Source organism: Eretmochelys imbricata, chromosome 2 (assembly GCF_965152235.1).
Source record: "Eretmochelys imbricata isolate rEreImb1 chromosome 2, rEreImb1.hap1, whole genome shotgun sequence".
In the NCBI taxonomy this organism is placed as follows: Eukaryota; Metazoa; Chordata; order Testudines; family Cheloniidae; genus Eretmochelys; species Eretmochelys imbricata.
This window is the reverse complement of record NC_135573.1, coordinates 74,199,019-74,221,127: the sequence shown is the minus strand read 5'-3', so window position 1 is coordinate 74,221,127 and position 22,109 is coordinate 74,199,019. Positions and strand designations below refer to the sequence as shown.

At 41.1% G+C, this 22,109-nt stretch overlaps 1 protein-coding gene across 2 annotated transcripts in view; it reads left to right on the top strand.

Moving 5' to 3' along the window:
- The window catches only part of MAPRE2 (microtubule associated protein RP/EB family member 2), a 159,352-nt gene that overhangs the window by 107,308 nt on the left and 29,935 nt on the right, over positions 1-22,109 (top strand). For both annotated transcript variants that reach the window (XM_077810307.1, XM_077810306.1), the window contains 2 exons: positions 10,006-10,151; positions 14,091-14,304. In XM_077810307.1, the coding sequence (XP_077666433.1) occupies positions 10,006-10,151; positions 14,091-14,304 (360 nt within the window). The remainder of the gene's footprint in view (positions 1-10,005; positions 10,152-14,090; positions 14,305-22,109) is intronic.

The following is a 22,109-nucleotide window of genomic DNA, read 5'->3' as shown; positions in this document are numbered from 1 at the left end:
TAAAGCCACCCCCTTTTTTGATTTTAATTCCCTGTAAGCCAACCCTGTAAGCCATGTCATCAGTCGCCCCTCCCTCCGTCAGGGCAATGGCAGACAATCGTTCCGCGCCTTTTTTCTGTGCAGACGCCATACCACGGCAAGCATAGAGCCCGCTCGGATCACTTTGGCAATTAGGAGCACATTAAACACCACATGCATTATCCAGCAGTATATGCAGCACCAGAACCTGGCAGAGCGATACCGGGCGAGGAGGCGATGTCAGCGCGGTCACATGAGCGATCAGGACATGGACACAGATTTCTCTGAAAGCATGGGCCCTTCCAATGCATGCTCATGGTGCTAATGGGGCAGGTTCATGCTGTGGAACACCGATTCTGGGCTCGGGAAACAAGCACAGACTGGTGGGACCACATAGTGTTGCAAGTCTGGGACGATTCCCAGTGGCTGCAAAACTTTCGCGTGAGTAAGGGCACTTTCATGGAACTTTGTGACTTGCTTTCCCCTGCCTTGAAGTGCATGAATACCAAGATGAGAGCAGCCCTCACAGTTGAGAAGTGAGTGGTGATAGCCCTGTGGAAGCTTGCAACACCCGACAGCTACCGGTCAGTTGGGAATCAATTTGGAGTGGGCAAATCTACTGTTGGGGCTGCTGTGATGCAAGCAGCCCACGCAATCAAAGATCTGCTGATATCAAGGGTAGTGACCCTGGGAAATGTCAGGTCATAGTGGATGGCTTTGCTGCAATGGGATTCCCTAACTGTGGTGGGGCCATAGACGGAACCCATATCTCTATCTTGGCACCGGAGCACCAAGCCGGCGAGTACATAAACCGCAAGGGGTACTTTTCAATAGTGCTGCAAGCTCTGGTGGATCACAAGGGACGTTTCACCAACATCAACGTGGGATGGCCGGGAAAGGTACATGATGCTCGCATCTTCAGGACCTCTGGTCTGTTTCAAAAGCTGCAGGAAGGGACTTTATTCCCAGGCCAGAAAATAACTGTTGGGGATGTTGAAATGCTTATAGTTATCCTTGGGGACCCAGCCTACCCCTTAATGCCATGGCTCATGAAGCTGTACACAGGCAGCCTGGACAGTAGTCAGGAGCTGTTCAACTACAGGCTGAGCAAGTGCAGAATGGTGGTAGAATGTGCATTTGGACGTTTAAAGGCGAGCTGGCGCAGTTTAGTGACTCGCTTAGACCTCAGCGAAACCAATATTCCCACTGTTATTACTGCTTGCTGTGCGCTCCACAATATCTGTGAGAGTAAGGGGGAGACGTTTATGGCGGGGTGGGAGGTTGAGGCAAATCGTCTGGCTGCTGATTACGCACAGCCAGACACCAGGGCGGTTAGAAGAGCACAGGAGGGCGCGGTACGCATCAGAGAAGCTTTGAAAACCAGTTTCATGACTGGCCAGGCTACGCTGTGAAAGTTCTGTTTGTTTCTCCTTGATGAAATCCCCCGCCCCTTTGTTCACTCTACTTCCCTGTAAGCTAACCACCCGCCCCTCCTCCTTTCGATCACCGCTTGCAGAGGCAATAAAGTCATTGTTGCTTCACATTCATGCATTCTTTATTCATTCTTCACACAAATAGGGGGATGACTACCAAGGTAGCCCAGGAGGGCTGGTGGAGGAGGGAAGGAAAATGCCACACAGCACTTTAAAAATTTACAACTTTAAAATTTATTGAATGCCAGCCTTCTGTTCTTTGGGCAATCCTCTGTGGTGGAGTGGCTGGTTGGTTACACAAGGGCTGTAGTGGCAGTCTGTGCTCCAGCTGCCTTTGCTGCAGCTCAACCATACACTGGAGCATACTGGTTTGATCCTCCAGCAGCCTCAGCATTGAATCCTGCTGCCACATTTGAGCTTCAGCCCTGTCTTCAGCCCGCCACTTACTCTCTTCAGCCCGCCACCTCTCCTCCCGGTCATTTTGTGCTTTCCTGTACTCTGACATTACTTGCCTCCACGCATTCATCTGTGCTCTGTCAGTGTGGGAGGACAGCATGAGCTCAGAGAACATTTCATCACGAGTGTGTTTTTTTTTCTTTCTAATCTTCACTAGCCTCTGGGAAGGAGAAGATCCTGTGATCATTGAAACACATGCAGCTGGTGGAGAAAAAAAAAGGAACAGCGGTATTTAAAAAGACACATTTTATAAAACAGTGGCTACACTCTTTCAGGGTAAACCTTGCTGTTAACATTACATACATAGCACATGTGCTTTCATTACAAGGTCGCATTTTGCCTCCCCCCACTGCGTGGCTACCCCCTCAAACCTCCCCCCTACCCGTGGCTAACAGCGGGGAACATTTCTGTTCAGGCACAGGCAAACAGCCCAGCAGGAACGGGTACCTCTGAGTGTCCCCTGAAGAAAAACACCCTATTTCAACCAGGTGACCATGAATGATATCTCACTCTCTTGAGGATAACACAGAGAGATAAAGAACGAATGTTGTTTGAACGCCAGGAAACATACACTACAATGCTTTGTTGTACAGTGATTCCCGAGTAAGTGTTACTGGCCTGGAGTGGTAAAGTGTCCTACCATGGAGGACGCAATAAGGCTGCCCTCCCCAGAAACCTTTTGCAAAGGCTTTGGGAGTACATCCAGGAGAGCCGCGAATGCCAGGGCAAATTAATCCTTTCACATGCTTGCTTTTAAACCATGTATAGTATTTTAAAAGGTACACTCACCAGAGGTCCCTTCTCCGCCTGCCAGGTCCAGGAGGCAGCCTTAGGTGGGTTCAGGGGGTACTGGCTCCAGGTCCAGGGTGAGAAACACTTCCTGACTGTCGGGAAAACCAGTTTCTCCGCTTGTTTGCTGTGAGCTATCTACAACCTCATCATCATCTTCTTCGTCCCCAAAACCTGCTTCCGTATTGCCTCCATCTCCATTGAAGGAGTCAAACAACACGGCTGGGGTAGTGGTGGCTGAACCCCCTAAAATGGCATGCAGCTCATCATAGAAGCGGCATGTTTGGGGCTTTGACCCAGAGCGGCCGTTTGCCACTCTGGTTTTCTGGTAGGCTTGCCTTAGCTCCTTAAGTTTCAAGTGGCACTGCTTCGGGTCCCTGTTATGGCCTCTGTCCTTCATGCCCTGGGAGATTTTGACAAAGGTTTTGGCATTTCGAAAACTGGAATGGAGTTCTGATAGCACGGATTCCTCTCCCCATACAGCAATCAGATCCCGTACCTCCTGTTCAGTCCATGCTGGAGCTCTTTTGCGATTCTGGGACTCCATCATAGTCACCTCTGCTGATGAGCTCTGCATGGTCACCTGCAGCTTGCCATGCTGGCCAAACAGGAAATGAGATTCAAAAGTTTGCGGTTCTTTTCCTGTCTACTTGGCCAGTGCATCTGAGTTGAGAGTGCTGTCCAGAACGGTCACAATGGAGCACTCCGGGATAGCTCCCGGAGGCCAATACCGTGTAATTGTGTCCACAGTACCCCAAATTCAACCCGGCAAGGCCGATTTAAGCACTAATCCACTTGTCGGGTGGAGTAAGGAAATTGATTTTAAGAGCCCTTTAAGTCGAAATAAAGGGCTTCATCGTGTGGACGGATGCAGGTTTACATCGATTTAACACTGCTAAATTCGACCTAAAGTCCTAGTGTAGACCAGGGCTAAGAAAAGAGTTGCAAAACTGTCTTGTTTTCATTAACAAGTGACTGCATCACTACCCAAACTTATCTCTTTTTAAGACTATCCAGCAAGCCCAATGATCTCCAATGCATCACCAGCTATCTGACCCGATCATCAAAAATGTCTCGGTCCATTGAAAAAGAAATTTCTTCAGATACACAATCTCATTAATAAAACCAATATTCCTTGCTTAACTAATGCATGACACTCAAATTTAGACTTATTCCTATGTTCCATTATCTTTTTGGGCCTACTTTGTCTTTGAAATATCCTTTGCCTTTATCATAAACATAATTATTACAACCACATGTCGTTTTCGATTTCAGGACAGTGATGTATTACAAGGATTTCATGCCCAGCGGATATCCCACTCCCAAGGATTTTGTGAGAGTCTGTCAGAGTAGTGTTGTCAGGTGGAGGAATTTCTGGCTGTCATGTCAGCGCTCTGGGCAGCAGAGTCCCAGGCCCTGTTTAACCCCTGTAATCCTCTAGGCCTGGAAACTTGAAGAGGGAGATGCAACAGTATTGGGAGGACAGAACCACTGGGATAGTCGAGAACTGGCAGGGGTTCCATGGATGGAGGTGAGCTAGTATTGTAAGGATATTGGGCCATAAAGAGATGGGCAGAACCTGTTAATACGCAACATGAGGTAAGGGGTCTCTCAGTGGGGAGAGGAGTTGACCTGGCTTCTGCTGCAGAGGATGAAAAATGACAGGAAGTGTTTGGCTTATATCAAAGACATTTTGTATAAAAATAATTAGATTGTTTTTATCAATAGAACTATCTTCTCCACATGTGTAAACGTAATAAAAAAAATACTATTGTATAATTGTGCGGGAGTCAGGACGGATTTCCACCTCCAGCTGGAATTATTTAGAGAAGCAAACCGAGAGCTGCATAATTTTTTGAGCAGTAAAGTTGTAAGGTGCCATTTCATTTAGGAAACTAATGAGCAACTTTGTAAATTCCTTTCTGGATATGGTTCTCATTTTGAACCATTTCTCCACTGTTCTTGCTCCTTTAGCAATCAGTCTCTCAATGTTTCCATTGTGAACTCTGGATTTATATTGACTATTTAATAATTGCACCAAGGCTCCCATTCAGTGCTTAGGTACCATGGTGATAATGCTTCTCTTTCTAATGCAGCTAAGCTGTATTTGAATCATATTAAACAACAGCAGCTCATGTCCAGTTGTGTTAGTGAAAGTGAGTGATATATTCATTGTCCCTTTGAAATGCCACAAATCCCAGGACACAAGACTCTGGGCCATATTAAAGATCAGAAGGCTCCAGCCTCCAGATGTTGAGCAGAAAGAGTGCAGATTGTTTCTCAGGAGAAGAAAAAAGGGCAAGAGGGGACCTGAATGCATTGTGCTGAAGACAAAGAAAACTTAAATTATCAAGAAAATAAATGTGTGCAACTTCGAAAACATTAATAAGAACTACCATTTTCTACAATTTGAACTGTAGTTCTGATTTTAAAGAAATGTGCAATCAACAGCAAATGTCAGCCTTAATATTGCATTTACTGAAACATTTTAATTGAAATTTAATCATTTGACACTTTTACAATCAACAGTTTCTTCTTCCATGCCTTTATTCTGACATAGAGGCCAGTTCCTTCCCCTACTACAGTTGTAGTCATCCTACTTAGCATTGTGGGTGTAGTCTTGCCATTTACATTTGAGGCATGCCGTATAGTAATCTCTATGCAGGAAACCAAGAAAAAGCCGTCAGCGTAAAGGGCTGGCTGGCAGAGCAACTCAGCACACACTTCCACACCCAAGTTATGAAGACTTAGTGATATTCAGCTTTTAGATTTTAATCGCAATGGAATTTTCTCTCTTGGAGGGAAGGAAAATACTATTCATAAGCCTCCCATGGGCCAGAAGCAGTAATATTTTGGCATGTTAGCCTGATTCAGGACTACAGAAACCATCAATTGTAATGTCACGGTATGGGGAACTAGTTATTTTCTTCTAAATATAAATACTTAAACCAAATCAACTTCAAGTGTCTTTCTGCTAGCTGTATACAACAACAGAAGTAGGCAATACTGCTGTGTATAAAAAACAGTTGCTGTGCCACTTAATTTTAAAATGGGTATAGAATTTCTACATTTCTACTGATTGGGTCAAAAGTAGTGACCATTCATGTCTAATCAGCACAACCATGCTGGCAAATACTTTCTGTAATCTAGCCTCAGAATTTTAAAGAAGTCAATGACCGGATCAATATGCCAGAACAACAACTAATATAAGATTTACATAAAAATTCAGAATTAATTTTAATAATGGTTAAAAACCCTTTCTCATTCTTTTCCAGCATTGGTGCATCTACAAAATTCAATAACCTTTCTGTTGATATACTGCTGATTATAATTTCATTTAAAAAAAGTGGAGTGCCTGGTAATATTTTCAAAAAATCAGATGTGGAGGGGAATATAGTAGGGGTAGATGGAGACAGATTAACCATGAGAGATGATAGTTCTGATGTGGTTGTGGCTGGACAGAGACAGACTAACCATGAGAGACAGTTCTGGTGTGGTTGTTGCTGTACTGTTTCCAACATCCACTTTTACGCTTTGAAAACTAGAACAGAGAAGGTAAAGTTTTAAAATAAAATAAATGACAAGTGGTAAATCTGCTGTAGAAACCTTGTTCATGTAAATTACACAATAGCTGTAATAGTCTTTTTAAAATACAGTTTCATCATTAGAACTTTCAGCTGCATTAAAGGGACACAGTTAACTTAAACTTGTCAATTTGAGAGTTAATACTTGACTACTTTTATCTGCCCCTGTGTCTCCTGCCACATTTTGTGATTTTTTTTTAATTATTTTTTTTAATTTCTTGCCGGTGGCTGTGCCAAAACTCTCCAACGGTGTGGGAAAGTGACTAAACTAACTAGGCACAAAATAATCTGTGGTACAACACTGTGCTGGGAAGCAAAGGGACATAGGATGCATCCTTACTTCCTGTATTATCCAGCAAGATAGCAGCGTTCACAATGCTCAGGATATGAGCCCTAGCTATGTACGAGATTTCTTCTTGACACTTGTACTGACACATATTTGAGCTCTGCCACCACTCTCCTTTCTAGAGTTCCTAACGTACATCAGCTGGTGATTGTGACTTGATGTGAGTTAGTCTCTGACATCAAATTTGGCCCATCCTACTCCACTTTTGTATTTGTTACTGTAATGAAGCTTACTACAGAGGGAGTGTTCTGGCAGCAAACTGTGCTGTTATCGGAGATCACAGTTCAGGTCAGTACTGTAAAGTGGGTATGTTCAGCGTTTCTGGCATTTGGGTATTGCACAGAACCAGAACATCCTATTGGCTGATATGAAATACAAGAAAAACAACTACCAACATCAGAGGGAGAAGAGAACATGGGGACGCATCATCACAAAGGTTTCAAACCTAGTAAGCTGCTGCCCAGAGGGATGCAAAAGGAATTTGTTACCAGCAGAAACAATAAAAGATGACTTTGCAAACTCATGTATACTTACCAAATGACAACTATAAATAAAATGGTGAGAACCTCAGCACTGTGAATATCTTTAACACAAGCAGCTGTGCAGTGAGTGTTCAGGGACTCCTGGCAATTACCTAGGTGTTAGAGTATAAGCTTATATGTGGGGAGAGGGTCGGGAGGGAGAATTTGGCGCAAACTCCCTTTATACCATGAATCAGTTGCACAATTGACCCCTTAGATTGAACAAAGCAATCACTCTATATCTGACCTATCAGTCCACATCCTCAAAAGAAACCTGCACAACACTTTCAAAAGACACATCTGGGAGCTTAAATTCATAACTTTGCTAGACACTAAAAATCATGGTTTTAAAAAAGACACTGGACTTAAGCTTTATTTCAACCATCTGTAACCCACTAGTCCCCTCCCCCTTTTTTTTTTTGTCCAATGACTGCAGGGGTTTTAGTGGGCTACTTCACCTTGAATGGTCCTATGGCTGCAGGGGTTTTAGTGGGCTACTTCACCTTGAATGGTCCCTTAGAATACGTGCTAACTACTTATGCTAAACTGTCTCTTCAATCTAGTATTTAGCTGTGTTGCTCGCCGTACATTTCCCAGACCTGAAGAAGAGCTCTGTGTAGCTCAAAAGCGTGTCTCTCTCACCAGCAGAAATTGGTCCAATAAAAAAAATTACCTCACCCACCTTGTCTCTCTAATATCCTGGGATTGACATGGCTAGGACAACACTGCATACTAAATAAATCCACGTAGTAATAAATAATATAGTATAATCAAGTCAAGCCATCCAATACTGTATCACACTACTCATCTTCCTTTTCAGCGATATTTCACAAACTTTCTATTAGTGGACATTTATTTCCTAGTTCCCATGCAATATAAAGGTAAGCTCTGTGCAATTAGTTTGCTTTACGAAGCTTTCTGTATGATGATGCACCTGCATTATCTGAGGTTTTTAACTTGCCACAAGGCTCCTGTTCTACAGGGATTCTTTATTTTATATCCTAAGCATACCAAAGCCATTGCAAGTAGCTAAATAAAAGGTTTCTTTGGAAATTCAAATCCTTCCTATAAACTCCACCCATAAAGTCAGTAAGTGTAAATATACTTCCTAAGAAATGCTGTGCAAAGAAGGTATTAAAAATGGCAGCAGTTTCAAGCACTGAGTCTAGGCTGTTGTCACAGCCTTGACAATAAGTCACATGAAAGCCTCATTTGTAATTTATGTAACTCGTTTTCCTGTGACTCTAGCTCAAACTCTGTTGTTTTTTTCTTTTCTGGAAGACAGCCTCTCCCTCCCTTCATATGATGGTTGACTGAGTATAGAGAATTATGGGCCCTCCAGAACATGTTTGAGGCATATTGATAGAAAAGTGTGGTAGTTTTTTGCTCTGTTGCTATCTGTGGTGTATCTGTGCTTTGGCTAAATAGAGGATAATCTCGGATCCAACACACCTGTTACCTTGCAAGACTACTGACAATTGCTAAAACTTTGATTAAAAAAGAATATTTGTGTGACACTGAGCCAAATTGTCAAAAGCCCGCACCCAAGTTGTGCCTCTTAGACCTGCCCGTACATCAAGTGATTGCACAAAACAGCCCTTTTGATAAATACTATTTGCACAAAACGTTTAAAAACTTATTGAGCAAATAGTATTTAATGTGCAATTTTCTGACTTGCATACACAGGTATATAGGTGGTTGAGCTTGTTCGCATCTGAAAATTGACCTTAAATATGCTAATACGGTGGAATATTCTTCCAGGTTAGAGGACATCACTGTTCCACAAAGAATCTGAGTTGAGATTTCCCTTCCCCACATTTTTAACACTTGTCACCAAAATGTCATGACATTTTCATGTCTTGATAGTGAAGATCCCCCCTTCCCCAATGATGGTGCTGCTGTGACATAAGGACCTTTTAAGGGAAAGGTCACTAGGTGTAACAAAGTATTACCTATATATTCCTAGTCAGTTCACCTTTTTTAAAAAGTTCCCTGCACATTTGTGTAGTTGCATATTTTTATCCCCTGTGGCTGGCATCTAAATTTACTGAACCCTCATGCTAAATTTAGTAAACCTGTTGTGTGAAAGAATTAAAACTGGCAGCACTAAGAGGAGCCCAATATCTGAACGCTTTGGGCAATGAGGTGACTGAGTGTCTCCTTATCCAAATGTTTCGTTTTTGAGCTTTAGAGGTGAAAAATTTCAGGATTTTTTTTGTTGGGGAAGGGGCGGGAGGAGGGGGAGAAATGGCCTTAGATCCCATAATTCTGAAACTTATTTCCCGCCTGTATTCATGTCACTTTGGGTTTTGCTCTGTCTCATTTTAAGCCTCTACCTGATGGGGGTACTGAATAGGATTGGCTGCGAACTGAGCAAGCTACCTTATATCTCAGTGCCATTGATTTCTTTGGTTCCAGGAAACAAACATATTTTCCCTTGATCCAACTTTGGGAAGCTGTAGGAGTCTGAAGACACTTATTAGGTGGCTTCCATTTAAACTGACAGCTAGGGACTTTATTACTTGCTGTACAGGCAGCCCTACCTTGTATAGGGAGTCTACTTCAGTACAACACCAGTTGTAAATGGAAGAAAGATTTACTTGCCTCAGTCACGGTCATCCTTTAGATGTTACACAATAGTGCTTGGTGCATCCAGACTGAATGAGAATAATATAGATATTAATAGGCCGCTTACACTATTCAACATTGTAGTGGACAGATAGGCATTGGGTACATGGCACTAGAAATGAATTACAGCAGTAGCTAGTCAGCATGGTTACTTTCTTTTCTGACTATAAATGACACTTAGTTATAGCTGGGTGCATCAAGATTAATGTCAATGCATTTTCTTGTTATAGGAGCAGCTTACTGCCAGTTCATGGACATGTTGTTCCCAGGGTGCATTAGCTTGAAGAAAGTAAAATTTCAGGCAAAGCTGGAGCATGAGTACATTCACAATTTCAAACTTCTGCAAGCATCATTTAAAAGAATGAATGTGGATAAGGTAAGTTTTTAATATTTAAATAATTGTAATGTTTTACAAAACAATTTTCTATACTGGGTGATGTACAATGGACATTGGGAACCAAAATGAAAAATAACCAGACCTAGTTTTTCAAACTCTAAAACCTGAATTGGAGATCCCAGTTCTGTATTTAGATGCTCTCACTGGCATTTTGACGTCTAAAACGGGTATTTGGGTACAAAGGCAGAAAATGTGTAAACCGGGACCCTTAGTACTCAAGGTGAAAAACTGGGCCCATAATAGTTAGTTGTCAATAATTTAAAAATTACCACTCATTAGGTCCCCGAGTTCACGAGAGGGCCTCGTAATAAAATGCTGTCCATTGGAAGATCCTTAAAATGAATAAATACTGTGATCCTCAGAAGGTGAGGGGAAAACTTAAGGTCATGTGTGGTGACACCCAGAATTCCCAATAGAGGTAAACAACAAGCATTCTGTATCTATTGTTGTACTGAATACTACTTACTCAAGGTAGGATATGAAGAGTTGTACATTTTTAACTATTGGAACAACTTCCAAATGATGGAGAATCCACCATGTTGTTTGGTAAGTCATTAAACCAAGATTAGATATCTTTCTTCAAACAAACAAACTACCTCAACCTCAAGATATGGGCTTGATGCTTCTGTGGCCAAATTGTGAAGGAGTTCCAGAAGTAGATGATCCTACTAGTTCTTCTGGCCTTAAAACATATGAAACTATGCAATCTATCCAGAATTTCCTTTGAACATTACCTATGAACAAATCAAACCGTGCCCTGCCTGGCTTAAATGTAGAAAACCTATAAAATATGTAATCAGCATTTTGTCCAAGCAGGTCAACTTTCCTAGCAAAATACACATTGACAAATTAAGCTTTTTTCAGTGTTTGTTCTTTGTGTTGTTTAGTCTCTCATCTGTTGTGCATTATTTGTTCTGTAAAGCTAAATATGTCTTTACTTTTCCTTTCCTTGACTTTAATCAGTCATGTTGACCCATCCTCTGTGTTCCCCAGGCTACTTCCCCTTGATACAGTCAGGTGTATATTCTGTGTGCAGATAGGATCCTATCACACGTTTTACTCAGACTAAATTTGAAGTGGTATAAAATTAACTGTTTCTCAACATGAATTTGCCCAGTTTATGTAAGCAGTAGCAACATGAGAAACTAAACTGAATAAAAGTGAATAAGTTTAGAATGCGGTCATGTTTCAGTTCTGCATGTACAAAATATCTATATTTGTAAAGGTTTATCCAAAAAAAGGTTTTATGCCTGCTTTTAACCTTTTTATTCTGAATCTTAAACTGTTTTTAAAAGCACTATATTTTGAATGAATGTTATAGGACTTTTTAATACTAATGCGTTATTACCATAATGCTACAGGTGCTTCTGTTTAAAATGGGTTCTTTCAGCAAAGCATTGAAAAGCCTAATAAAGTTGATTGTCATTTCTTTTTTTTATAGGGAATAACCTCATTGTTTGCCAGTGTGTCATTAAAAATATAAACATAACAGACTGAGGGAATATTGTACAAAATGTGACATGATCTGTGAAGTACAGGCTAGCTTTTAGTTTTTTAAAACACTGTCGCCGGTTTAGCCTTGTAATTTCCATTCCCCCTGAGACTCTGGGCACCCCTTTTCCAGTTGAAGATTGGATTCTCTTCTGATCCACTCAACTTTCAGCAATGTGGACTGTTGCTAAGCAAGCCATGGTGGCACTTCCAGCATTCCTACAGTAGTCCTTATCTGCCCACTGAAACTGGGAATGGGAATTGAATCCTGATCTTCCAGAGAGCAGGGCAGAACCCTATCTTATGCTGCAGTATTGGGATTTAATCAGTTTCATTAGATTCTTCATGTTGCTGAAGAATTCACAAGATCTTGATACAGAAGAAACTTTCTCACAGTCTCCATTATAGCTCATTAAAACTTCATGGGCAATTTCCCAAACTCTTGCATGTAAACAAACCATTCTATATACAGCATGTATGGAAGGGTGGGGGTTGGAATGGTCAGGTTAGTACCTCAGTATTAGAATGAGTGTGTATTTCAAAAATATAGGTGAGTTTGAACTCCATTGTGTCTTTTTTAAATCCACTGCTTCACTACAGAGGCGGTGAGGAGAGTGCCAAGGCATAGCAGTATTGGTTGGTGACACTCTTCTTGCACAGGACACAGGTGGGCAGAATGCTTCTGAGGATTTTGTGGGAGTGCACCAAGGAGCAGCTCCTTTCCCTTTTGGAGACATACAGTATCGTGGGCACCCCACTTTAAGAAAGATGTGGACAAATTGGAGAGAGTCCAGAGGGGAGCACCAAAAAAAAAAGTTCATGACTGATGAGGAAAGGTTGAAAGAATTGGGCATGTTTAGTTTAGAGAAGAGAGGCTGAAGGAGGATGACATAAGTCTTCAAATGTGAAAAAGGTTGTTATAAAGAGAATGGTGATCAATTGTATTCATGGCCACTGGGTGTAGAACAAGAAGTAATTGAAAAAATGTCCAGCAAGGGAAATTTAGATTCATTATTAGGGAGAACTTTTTAACTGTAAGTATAGTTAAGAACTGGAATAGGTTATCAAGGGAGGCTGTGGAATCCTCATCATTGGAGATTTTTAAGAACAGGTTAGAGAAACACCTGTCAAGGATGGTTTAGGTATACTTAATCCTGCCTCAGGACAGGGGGAGCAATTAGATGATACCTTGAGGTCTCTTCCAGCCCTAAACTTCTATGATTCCGTGAGCCTTTTGCAGACACACCCAGCACTAACGGTGCTTACATAGGTTTGTCTAATGAGAACACTTGAGATTCTGTTTCCCCACCGTGAATACACAGGGCAGTGTGAAAGAGGATTTCCTGTGTTCTGAGAGTTCCTTGCACACCTACTCAGGGCAAGCCAGAATCTGACTCTTTGCTTTTTGAAGAAATTGTTCAGTTTTAGGACATACATCTGATTGCATGAAAATTTGTTAGTTAAAATCTTGGACAGACTCCCAGTTACTTGTCGTTAAAGATGGCAGTAGTTTCAGACTGGCTACATGCAGCCCAGTTGTCACTCAAACCTAAAAGGAGCATAGCTGAGGAAGAACAGTAATTAGGTCTGCACAGGCCTAATTTTAAAGTCCATCCCAAACTTGAGTAGCTCATGGCTGTCCAAATCCAACCAGAGAGTCAAGTTGTTTTCAGACCTGACCCAACCCAAATCTGACACTCCTCCCCCCCCCCCCTTCCCAATCTGTGTCAACACTGCTGCCATTTCATCCTTGAGGTTTGGCCTGGTGGGGGCTCCCCACACCCTGTGCCCACAATCCATCTCCATCTACCTCCTGCTTGTGGGGTCGTCACAGTAGTGTCTGCATGTACCGGTGCAGCCGGGTGCCCCCATCTCATTGTGCTGTGTGTGCTACAGCATAATAGATGTTACAGTTCCTCAGCACGCTCGCTCCATGGTGCACACAGCACAGCACGACCATGGCCAGCAGGAGCAGGGCACTCAGCAGGCTCCGCCACCTTGCCTCACCGACCTCATGGGCAGGAGGAGATGATGAGAGACTACCCGAGTCAAGCCCAAATGTGTTGGGTTGTTTTCAGACCCGAGCTGAACCCAACACTTGTATATGGGGTCCCATGGGGTTTGGGTCAGGTTGCAAGACTCTCTACTATGGTATCATAATACTGGTACTTCTACCTTTTAGAAGAACATGCACTATTGAGAGGTTAACTTAACGTTGTTCATGGAAAGGTACTGCTAGAAAATGAGTATTTAAAAGGGCTTTATATATAGCTACACACAAAGCTGAGAAGACCGTAACCATATAACTCTAAATCCAGAGTGATGCAGGAGACACCACACTGGTAGTTAAATTGTTAGATAATTTGAGAAATATGTATGTACTGGCAATGCAGTGTTACTGGAACCGTTTACCGTTGTATTTTACAGGTGATTCCAGTGGAGAAATTGGTGAGAGGGCGCTTCCAAGACAACTTAGATTTTATCCAATGGTTTAAGAAGTTCTTTGATGCCAACTATGATGGTAAAGAGTATGATCCTGTCGTGGCTCGACAAGGCCAAGATGCTCTTCCCCCACCAGATCCCGGTGAACAGATCTTTAACTTACCAAAAAAGTCCCATCATGCAAACTCCCCCACTGCAGGTATTGTAAATCTTGGAGATTTCCATTCCCATTTTACAGATAATGGTATAGTAATGTCTTAATCTGCTGTCAATAGCTTATATAAATATGGGATCAAATTAGAAATGGTGTTTCAACAGCCACCACGCTCTTTGTGTTTGCATTTTGCACTATCTGGGGCTCACCATCCTAGATTACATAAATGGACTTTTTGTGGGCAGTCATTTTGTTGGTCTGTTTTGACTTGTCACATCATTACTGAAGATTTCGCGGTCTGGGAGATAAATCCCATGACTCCAGTGTACCTAATTTTGGAGACAAAGCCAATTGACTGTTTTGCTTCTGAGCCTAGGTGAAATAAACTACTCAAGAATGTAACAAATAGTTCCCCCCTACCCACCCACCCCCCCCATCTTCACAGGAAATTGCAGGCGTAGTCTGGTTTTCTGGTGACTGGAACGCTTCCAGATCCTAAGTGCTCGCCCAAAAGCAGAAAATAGATTAATTTGTATTTTTAAATGTGCTGATCATTCAGACACAGTAATCTTCTAAGTGGGCTCCGTACAGTAATGTCCTATGTCTTCAAAGGCATCATTGATTTTTTTTATTATTATTATTACTTGGCATGTATCGGAAATGGGAAAAAGCATCAAAGATCCATTTCACAGTTGTTCCTACACTATCCATAGAGAGTGTGGGTCACAAAACAGATACTTTTTTATCACTTTGACTAAACCAGGGAACAAGAGAGCAGCAGAAACATCTTAAAAATAACCCTAAACATGTAGTGCAATCTCGTTGCTTTAATCTGTTTTTCATAGTTTTGGGGTGAGAGTAAGTCCTTTCCCAGCCTGCTCTCAAATAAAATCCACACGCTGTTTAGAGTCAAATACTCACCCTTTCCTGGAGTTTGCCTTCAACATTTACATTAACAATAACATAAAGTTCAACTCAAAACTCCACCCCAAGCATGGCTGCTTCTACAGTTCCTTCCTCAGTCCACACCTTAGATCCAAGAGCTGGCACGTGCTGCTCCCTACTCTCCCTTATATCCGTGTGGGGTTGAACCACCTACCTCCATGAATTAGCAACACTCACTTAACCCACTTTCCCAGCAAGGTCAACATCTGCTAGCGCAGTGGGGTGTTTCAGGCAAACACTGCCAGCTTCTTATGCTGGGTTTGTAGCACATCTGCATTTTGGTTTTGTACCTCCTATATTTTTAACCTTTCGTTCTGAATTTCTGAGGAGCTGGTGCCTTTTGTGTACTTAGGGATGGCCATAGGTGTGTTGTCACATAGGGTGGGACATGGTTTTGATGCCCCTGAATGGCTAAACAAAAAAAAAAAAACACCCTTATTAGGTGCGCACACACCCCACATCATTCCCGGTGATGGTTTGGCACCCAGGGCAAGAAACCTGATAGCCAACCCTATGTATACTTCCCTGAGTGGTAGTTCCCTACCACCCTTCAAAAAAGGAAAATTGCTAAGTTCTATTGCTAATTCAAAGTGAATGGTTTTAAAAATACTTCTTATTAATAAGTGTAAGCTTAATGTGGATGGCAAAACAGACCATCTGCAGAGGGAATTCGTGAGTGTTGCTAATACCTGGAAGATTCTGAGGGAATGGAATAGCTTTCAGTATTTGAACTGGGCAAGAGAGGTGTGGGTGGTAATGCCATATCCTCAGTCTTCAGGCTGCTGCTACTTTGAAGAAGAAAATGAAAAGTGACACTGGAGGAAAAACTGAGACACATAAGACATTTCTCCAGTTCAAGCGTTGTGTGGGACAAATAAGAGGTCTTCTGACAATTTCTACACACTCGGGAAGTACATGGATTTCCTTTCCATTGATTTAAATATAGTCCAGAATTACAGTGTTTATCTGCAAAGCTCTTTTGATATTTTTTTCTACCAGATGCTAAATGGAGAATTTTTGTGTATTTAAAACATTTGTTGTCCATTATATCTAGAACAAGATTCTATGTTTAGTCAAAAGTGTTGGTAGCTCATTGGAGAGTAGGTTTAACCCATTGAGTAACGTGTATTTTAGTTTCACCAATATGTCATGTGTTAAGTCATGTAAATTGCACTGTCTAAAGGAATAAGGTCTCTTATTGGATGAGAATACTTACACTTCCCAATATAGTCCCAAAAGGAATATATCCTATGTGTATATATTAGGGCTGTCAAGTGGTTAAAAAAATTAATCACGATTAATCGTGCAGTTAAAAAAAATCACGATTAATTGTGCGATTAATCGAACTGTTAATAATAGAATACCGTTTATTTCAATATTTTTGGATGTTTTCTACATTTTTAAATATATTGATTTCAATTGTAACACAGAATACAAAGTTTACAATGCTCATTTTATATTTATTTTTGATTACAAATATTTGCACTGTAAAAAAACAAATGAAACCTAGCATAGGCAGTGCATGATGGAGACTGTGGGAGGCTAAGTCTCCCCAAACCTTGCACCGTCGTGGTGGGGAGTGGAGACAGTGGAAGATTTGGGGCCCCCTGAAAAATTTCCCTCTATCACAGCCCCAGGGCTGGAGGAGCTCTCACTCCAGAGCTGCAGTGGGGGCACAGGCCTTTTCCGATCTTGGGGCGGTGGGGGAGGGAGTTGGTGGGGGGCCTGGCCTCACAGGGAAAGAGGCAGAGTGGGGATGGAATGGGGGCAGGCCCATGGATGAATAGAATGGGATGGGGCTGCAGTGGAAGGGGGGCGGGGCTCCGGGCTCTGCTCTTCAGCCAGGGAAGAGAGCTCTGCTGTAGTCCCAGCAGAGCTCTCAGCCCTCCCTCCCCTGGCTTCCTCCCCCCCCCAACTCCTTTGGCAAGGGCCACTGGGGCGGGGGGCTGAGAGCAGTGAGTGGAGGCAGGCCCTCGGCCGGAAGAGGTGGGTAGGGGGCTAGCCTCCCCAAGGGGAAGCGTCACCCACCACCCATAAAACCTAGGATGAGAAACTTAAAATTGCAGATACTAGGGCCTGGCAAAGAAACTACAAGAGCTCCTAGGCCCCTTTCTGATGCTCTCCTGAAGTAGGTAGGCAGCGGAGTGATCACTTGGATTATGTCAGTGCAGGGACTGCCCTGAGGATGTAGTTGTGTGAATGGATATTAATTGCATGTGCCTATAAAGATAGCTGCATTCTGTCCACTGCAATCAAATCATTTTGTGGGATTTTCAGATGCAGTCAGCATTGGTCTAACTTTTGTTCCTGTTGAAGTCAGTGGTAAAACTCCCATTTACTTACGTGGGGGCATAGTTAGGTCAATGCTGCATGCTTTTGAAAACTTTACCTTTAATGCTCTTTGCATGCATGGTGCATTGTATTAAGTCGCTTTTAAAAGCAATGAGAAATAAAGCAGATGCCTTTTTGACTATTAACATTAGTTTGCTCGCAAAATGCTAAATTATATGATGAGTATTCTCCCACTCTTCTACAGGACTAAAACTGCTCCAAATGTGTGTGAAAACTTCATTGGTCAGATTTTCAAAAATGCTCTCAAATTGTTCTGTAATATCTGCACTTGTATGATTATCTGCTTGCAAATGAAGATAACCATTGTACATGCAAAAACATTGATTTTTATAGTATCTCAAATTTTTGGCATTTCACAAAAATGCTAATTAGACTCTCTGAGGTATGAGTGTGCAGGTAAGCACATACAAAAACTTCTGTGGATACAGTTTAGAAGGTCCCTTCTGAAAGTTTGGATGATGCTGGTTCAGGGTGGGTCCTGAGGATGCAGGTCTGTGTGTGAATGCTGACATATAGTGCTTAGTGTGTCAAGAACAGGATAGATGTGGGGATATTAAAACTTATTTTTAAAAATTTTTAAAAGTATATGTTTCCTTTTAATTCTGGTTAATATCCTTCATAAATTAGTCAAATAATTCCAAGAAACCGGAGTAATATATTTAGTAGGGCTGTCAATTCATCGCAGTTAACTCACGCAATTAACTAAAAACAATTAATCACGATTTAAAAAATTAATCGTGATTAATTGCAGTTTTAATCGCACTGTTAAACAGTAGAATACCAATTGAAATTTATTAAATATTTTGGATCTTTTTCTACATTTTCATATAGTATTCTGTGTTGTAATTGAAATCAAAGTGTATATTGTTTTACAAATATTTGCACTGTAAAAATGATAAAAGAAATAGTATTTTTCAATTCACCTCATACAAGTACAGTAGTGCAATCTTTGTTGTGAAAGTGCAACTTACAAATGTAGATTTTGTTGTTGTTGTTGTTACATAACTTCACTCAAAAACAAAACTATGTAAAACTTCAGAGCTTACAAGTCCACTCAAACCTACTTCTTGTTCAGCCAATCAGTAAGACGAACAAGTTTGTTTACATTTACGGGAGGTAATGTTGCCTACTTCTTATTATTTATAATGTCACCAGAAAGTGAGAACAGACATTCGCATGGCACTTTTGTAGCCGGCATTGCAAGGTATTTACATGCCAAATATGCTAAACATTCATATACCCCTTCATGCTTCAGCCCCCATTCCAGAGGACATGCTTCCATACTGATGACGTTTGTTAAAAAAAATGTGTTAATTAATTTGTGACTGAACTCTTTGGGGGGAGAATTATATGTCCCATGTTCTATATTACCTGCATTCTGCCACATATTTCATGTTATAGCAGTCTCGAATGATGACTCAGCACATGTTGTTCATTTTAAGGACACTTTCGCTGCAGATTTGACAAAACGCAAAGAAGGTACCAATATGAGATTTCTAAAGATAGCTACAGCATTCGAGCGAAGGTTGAAGAATCTGAGGTCCCTTCCAAAATCAGAGAGGGATGAGGTGTGGAGCATGCTGTCAGAAGTCTTAAAAGAACAACGCTCCGATACAGAAACTACCGAACCACCAAAAAAGAAAATCAATCTTCTGGTGGCATCTGACTCAGATAATGAAAATGAACATGCATCGGTCCGCACTGCTTTGGATTGTTATCGAACAGAACCCATCATCAGCATGGCTGGATGTCCCCTGGAGTGGTGGTTGAAGCATGAAGGGACATACGAATCTTTAGCGCATCTGGCACGTAAATATCTTGCGACGCTGCCTACAACAGTGCCATGAGAATGCCTGTTCTCACTTTCAGGTGACGTAACCGAGAAGTGGGCAGCGTTATCTCCTGCAAATGTAAACAAACTTTTTGTCTGAGCGATTGACTGAACAAGAAGTCAGACTGAGTGGACTTGCAGGCTCTAAAATTTTACATTGTTTTATTTTTGAACGCAGTTTTTTTGTACATAATTCTGCTTTTGTAAGTTCAACTTTCATGATAGAGATTGCACTACAGTACTTCTATTAGATGAATTGAAAAATACTATTTCTTTTGTTTTTATACAGTGCAAATACTTGTAATCAAAAATAAATATAAAGTGAGCACTGTAATTGCTTGACAGCCCTAATATTTAGCCACCAATAAATCTATATAGATAGATTGAAATATTATCTTTATCTACCTAGTTGGCAGAGACACTAATATTGATTTGCTCCACAAAATAACATTTTCTGTTTAATCAGACACTTATCATGTAAATCTTTTAATTATTATTCCTAACTAGTTAATATTTTTCCTAACATTTTGTTGTGTTTTTTCAGAAGTACAAAAAGATTTAGCTGTGAATCTCCCACTAACAAAATTAAACTGCTAAATCCCTAAAGGCTGCTTTGAAAATTTACCCCTAAAAGGTAGTTGTAACAAGCTAAAATTATTTGCAGTGTGCCTTAGTCTGATGCCAAACTCTCAGAGCCAGATGGAGTTTGGCATCTGTTTACCATTTCTGTAAATAGATGTTTATCATATCTGTGCAAATGCTACGTTTGGTCCCCAACTAGCATTTAGCAACCTACGTTTGGTTTGGTTTGTTTGTAAAAAATTAAGAGCAAGGAGAAATATAAAAAGAAATATTAACTTTGTTTCAAAAATGAGTGCTCCAAGGAGGTTTCTCTGACATCTTCGAAGAGCAGTCACTCTTAAAAGTCAGGGCAGGTCAAGGATAATGCAGCTTGGAAATTGCAGCATAAATAGTTCCCTGGGACTAATCTTCTGTGCCACCCTCATGTTGCCTTCATTCCTTGGGGAGGCAGAGCCAATTTGTCAAGAGCTGATATATAGTATGAACTATGGATGGAATTTGATAATTGTACCTTTCAGACTACCTGAAGTGGCAGTACTCTGGAATAAGGAGCCCCACTTCACCACATACTATTCCCACTGTACAAGGGGAATACACATGCGTGTTTTCATAAGGATTGGTACCAACAGTATATATTCCATTATAGGCTTCCCGCCAGCACCACAGGTTCCTCACATATAGTGCCATCTGCCAGCTCAATATTGCTCAGGTCCTTTAACCTCTTATAACCTGTTTTTTCCCTTATGCTGTAGTAAACAGTCAACAGATGTAGGCTCAAAGTTGTTGTGAGGGATTAAATACAACTTTTTTTTTTGTTTTGTGCCAATTTTAATTCTGCCTGTAGAAAATAGTCTGATCGGGTGGTTGGGATTTCAGCTCAGCAAACTTATGTAAGCATTCCCAAGTGTAAATCACACCTCAATAGGCCACCCATATTTTCAGGGTGGGGAGCATCAAAAATTTGTGGACAAAAGACAACTTATTAAGTAAACAATTTTATTAGGTTAAAATTCCAGAAGATTCTTCAGTCTGAAGGATGTTTTGCCTTTTGCTTTGAAGTATCCTGTGAGAAATGGATGGCTAAAGCAGTGCCTGGAAAATACTGGAGAGTCACATGATGGCTAAAAATAAGCACATCTATGACAGGGAAAATAACCAGGGCAGAATTAACTGTTTGTCCATGAATGTTTGCAGAGAATGAAACAGCCATCTGAGGCCTCTTGTGCAAGGAGAACTGGTGTTCTTTATAATGCATTATGGAAAGAGAAATATGTGAGATATGTTTGCATAGGTTATGGCATCAGACAATGCTAGGTGTGCTGTAAATTAATTTTTCGATAAAAATATTTTTTCTTTTTTTATTCTTAGTGTACTAAAACTTAAATTTAGCTGTTAGTGACATGTTGACAAGCATGGAGACTTGAAATAGCAGGAATTACTCAAAGAATTAATTTCTGCCATCTTTTCTCTCTCCTCTTTCCTTCCCCATCAAACCCTGTTGCCACCGTTCCTGTAGGTCAGACACAACTATACAATCACATCTGTTTTCATTTCAATATATAGTTCTTTGACCCTTTCTCATGTTGTATTGTTGCAGAAGATGTAGAATGCTATGGAGGCATAGTCTGTACAGGAGATGCTGAGAGGGCATATTCAGAAGTTTTTGTTTGTTTTTACTTTAAAAACTTGGTGTTTGGAGTTCAGGAAAGGAGTTGGAATACCATTGGATGAAATGTTCCTTTCACAGAATCGATACAGTACTGACAGTGCAGGCTTTCCTGTTCCACCTTGATACGTAGGAACCAGCTGTAAGAATGAGAAGGTAGTTTAGTTTCCATTTGTAATAAAAGAGGGCCAGCAAGGTTGCTCCAAGGTGACATGGACTACTGTTCTAGAAACTGGACTGAAAACCTAGAAAAATATGGCACTATCAAGATGCTATAAATTATAAACTGTACCTTTAACATTGGTCTTTCTCGCGTCTCTTACTCTTTTCTAATCTCCAGTATGTCAGTGTAGTTCTAGTTGAGAAAATTTGTTAATCAACTGTCTTTCCTTCCGGGCAGTTTTTTTTTCAGACCTCCCTTTAGTGATGCACATTGCTATATTCTGGATATATAAACAAAAAAAAAAATCCCAC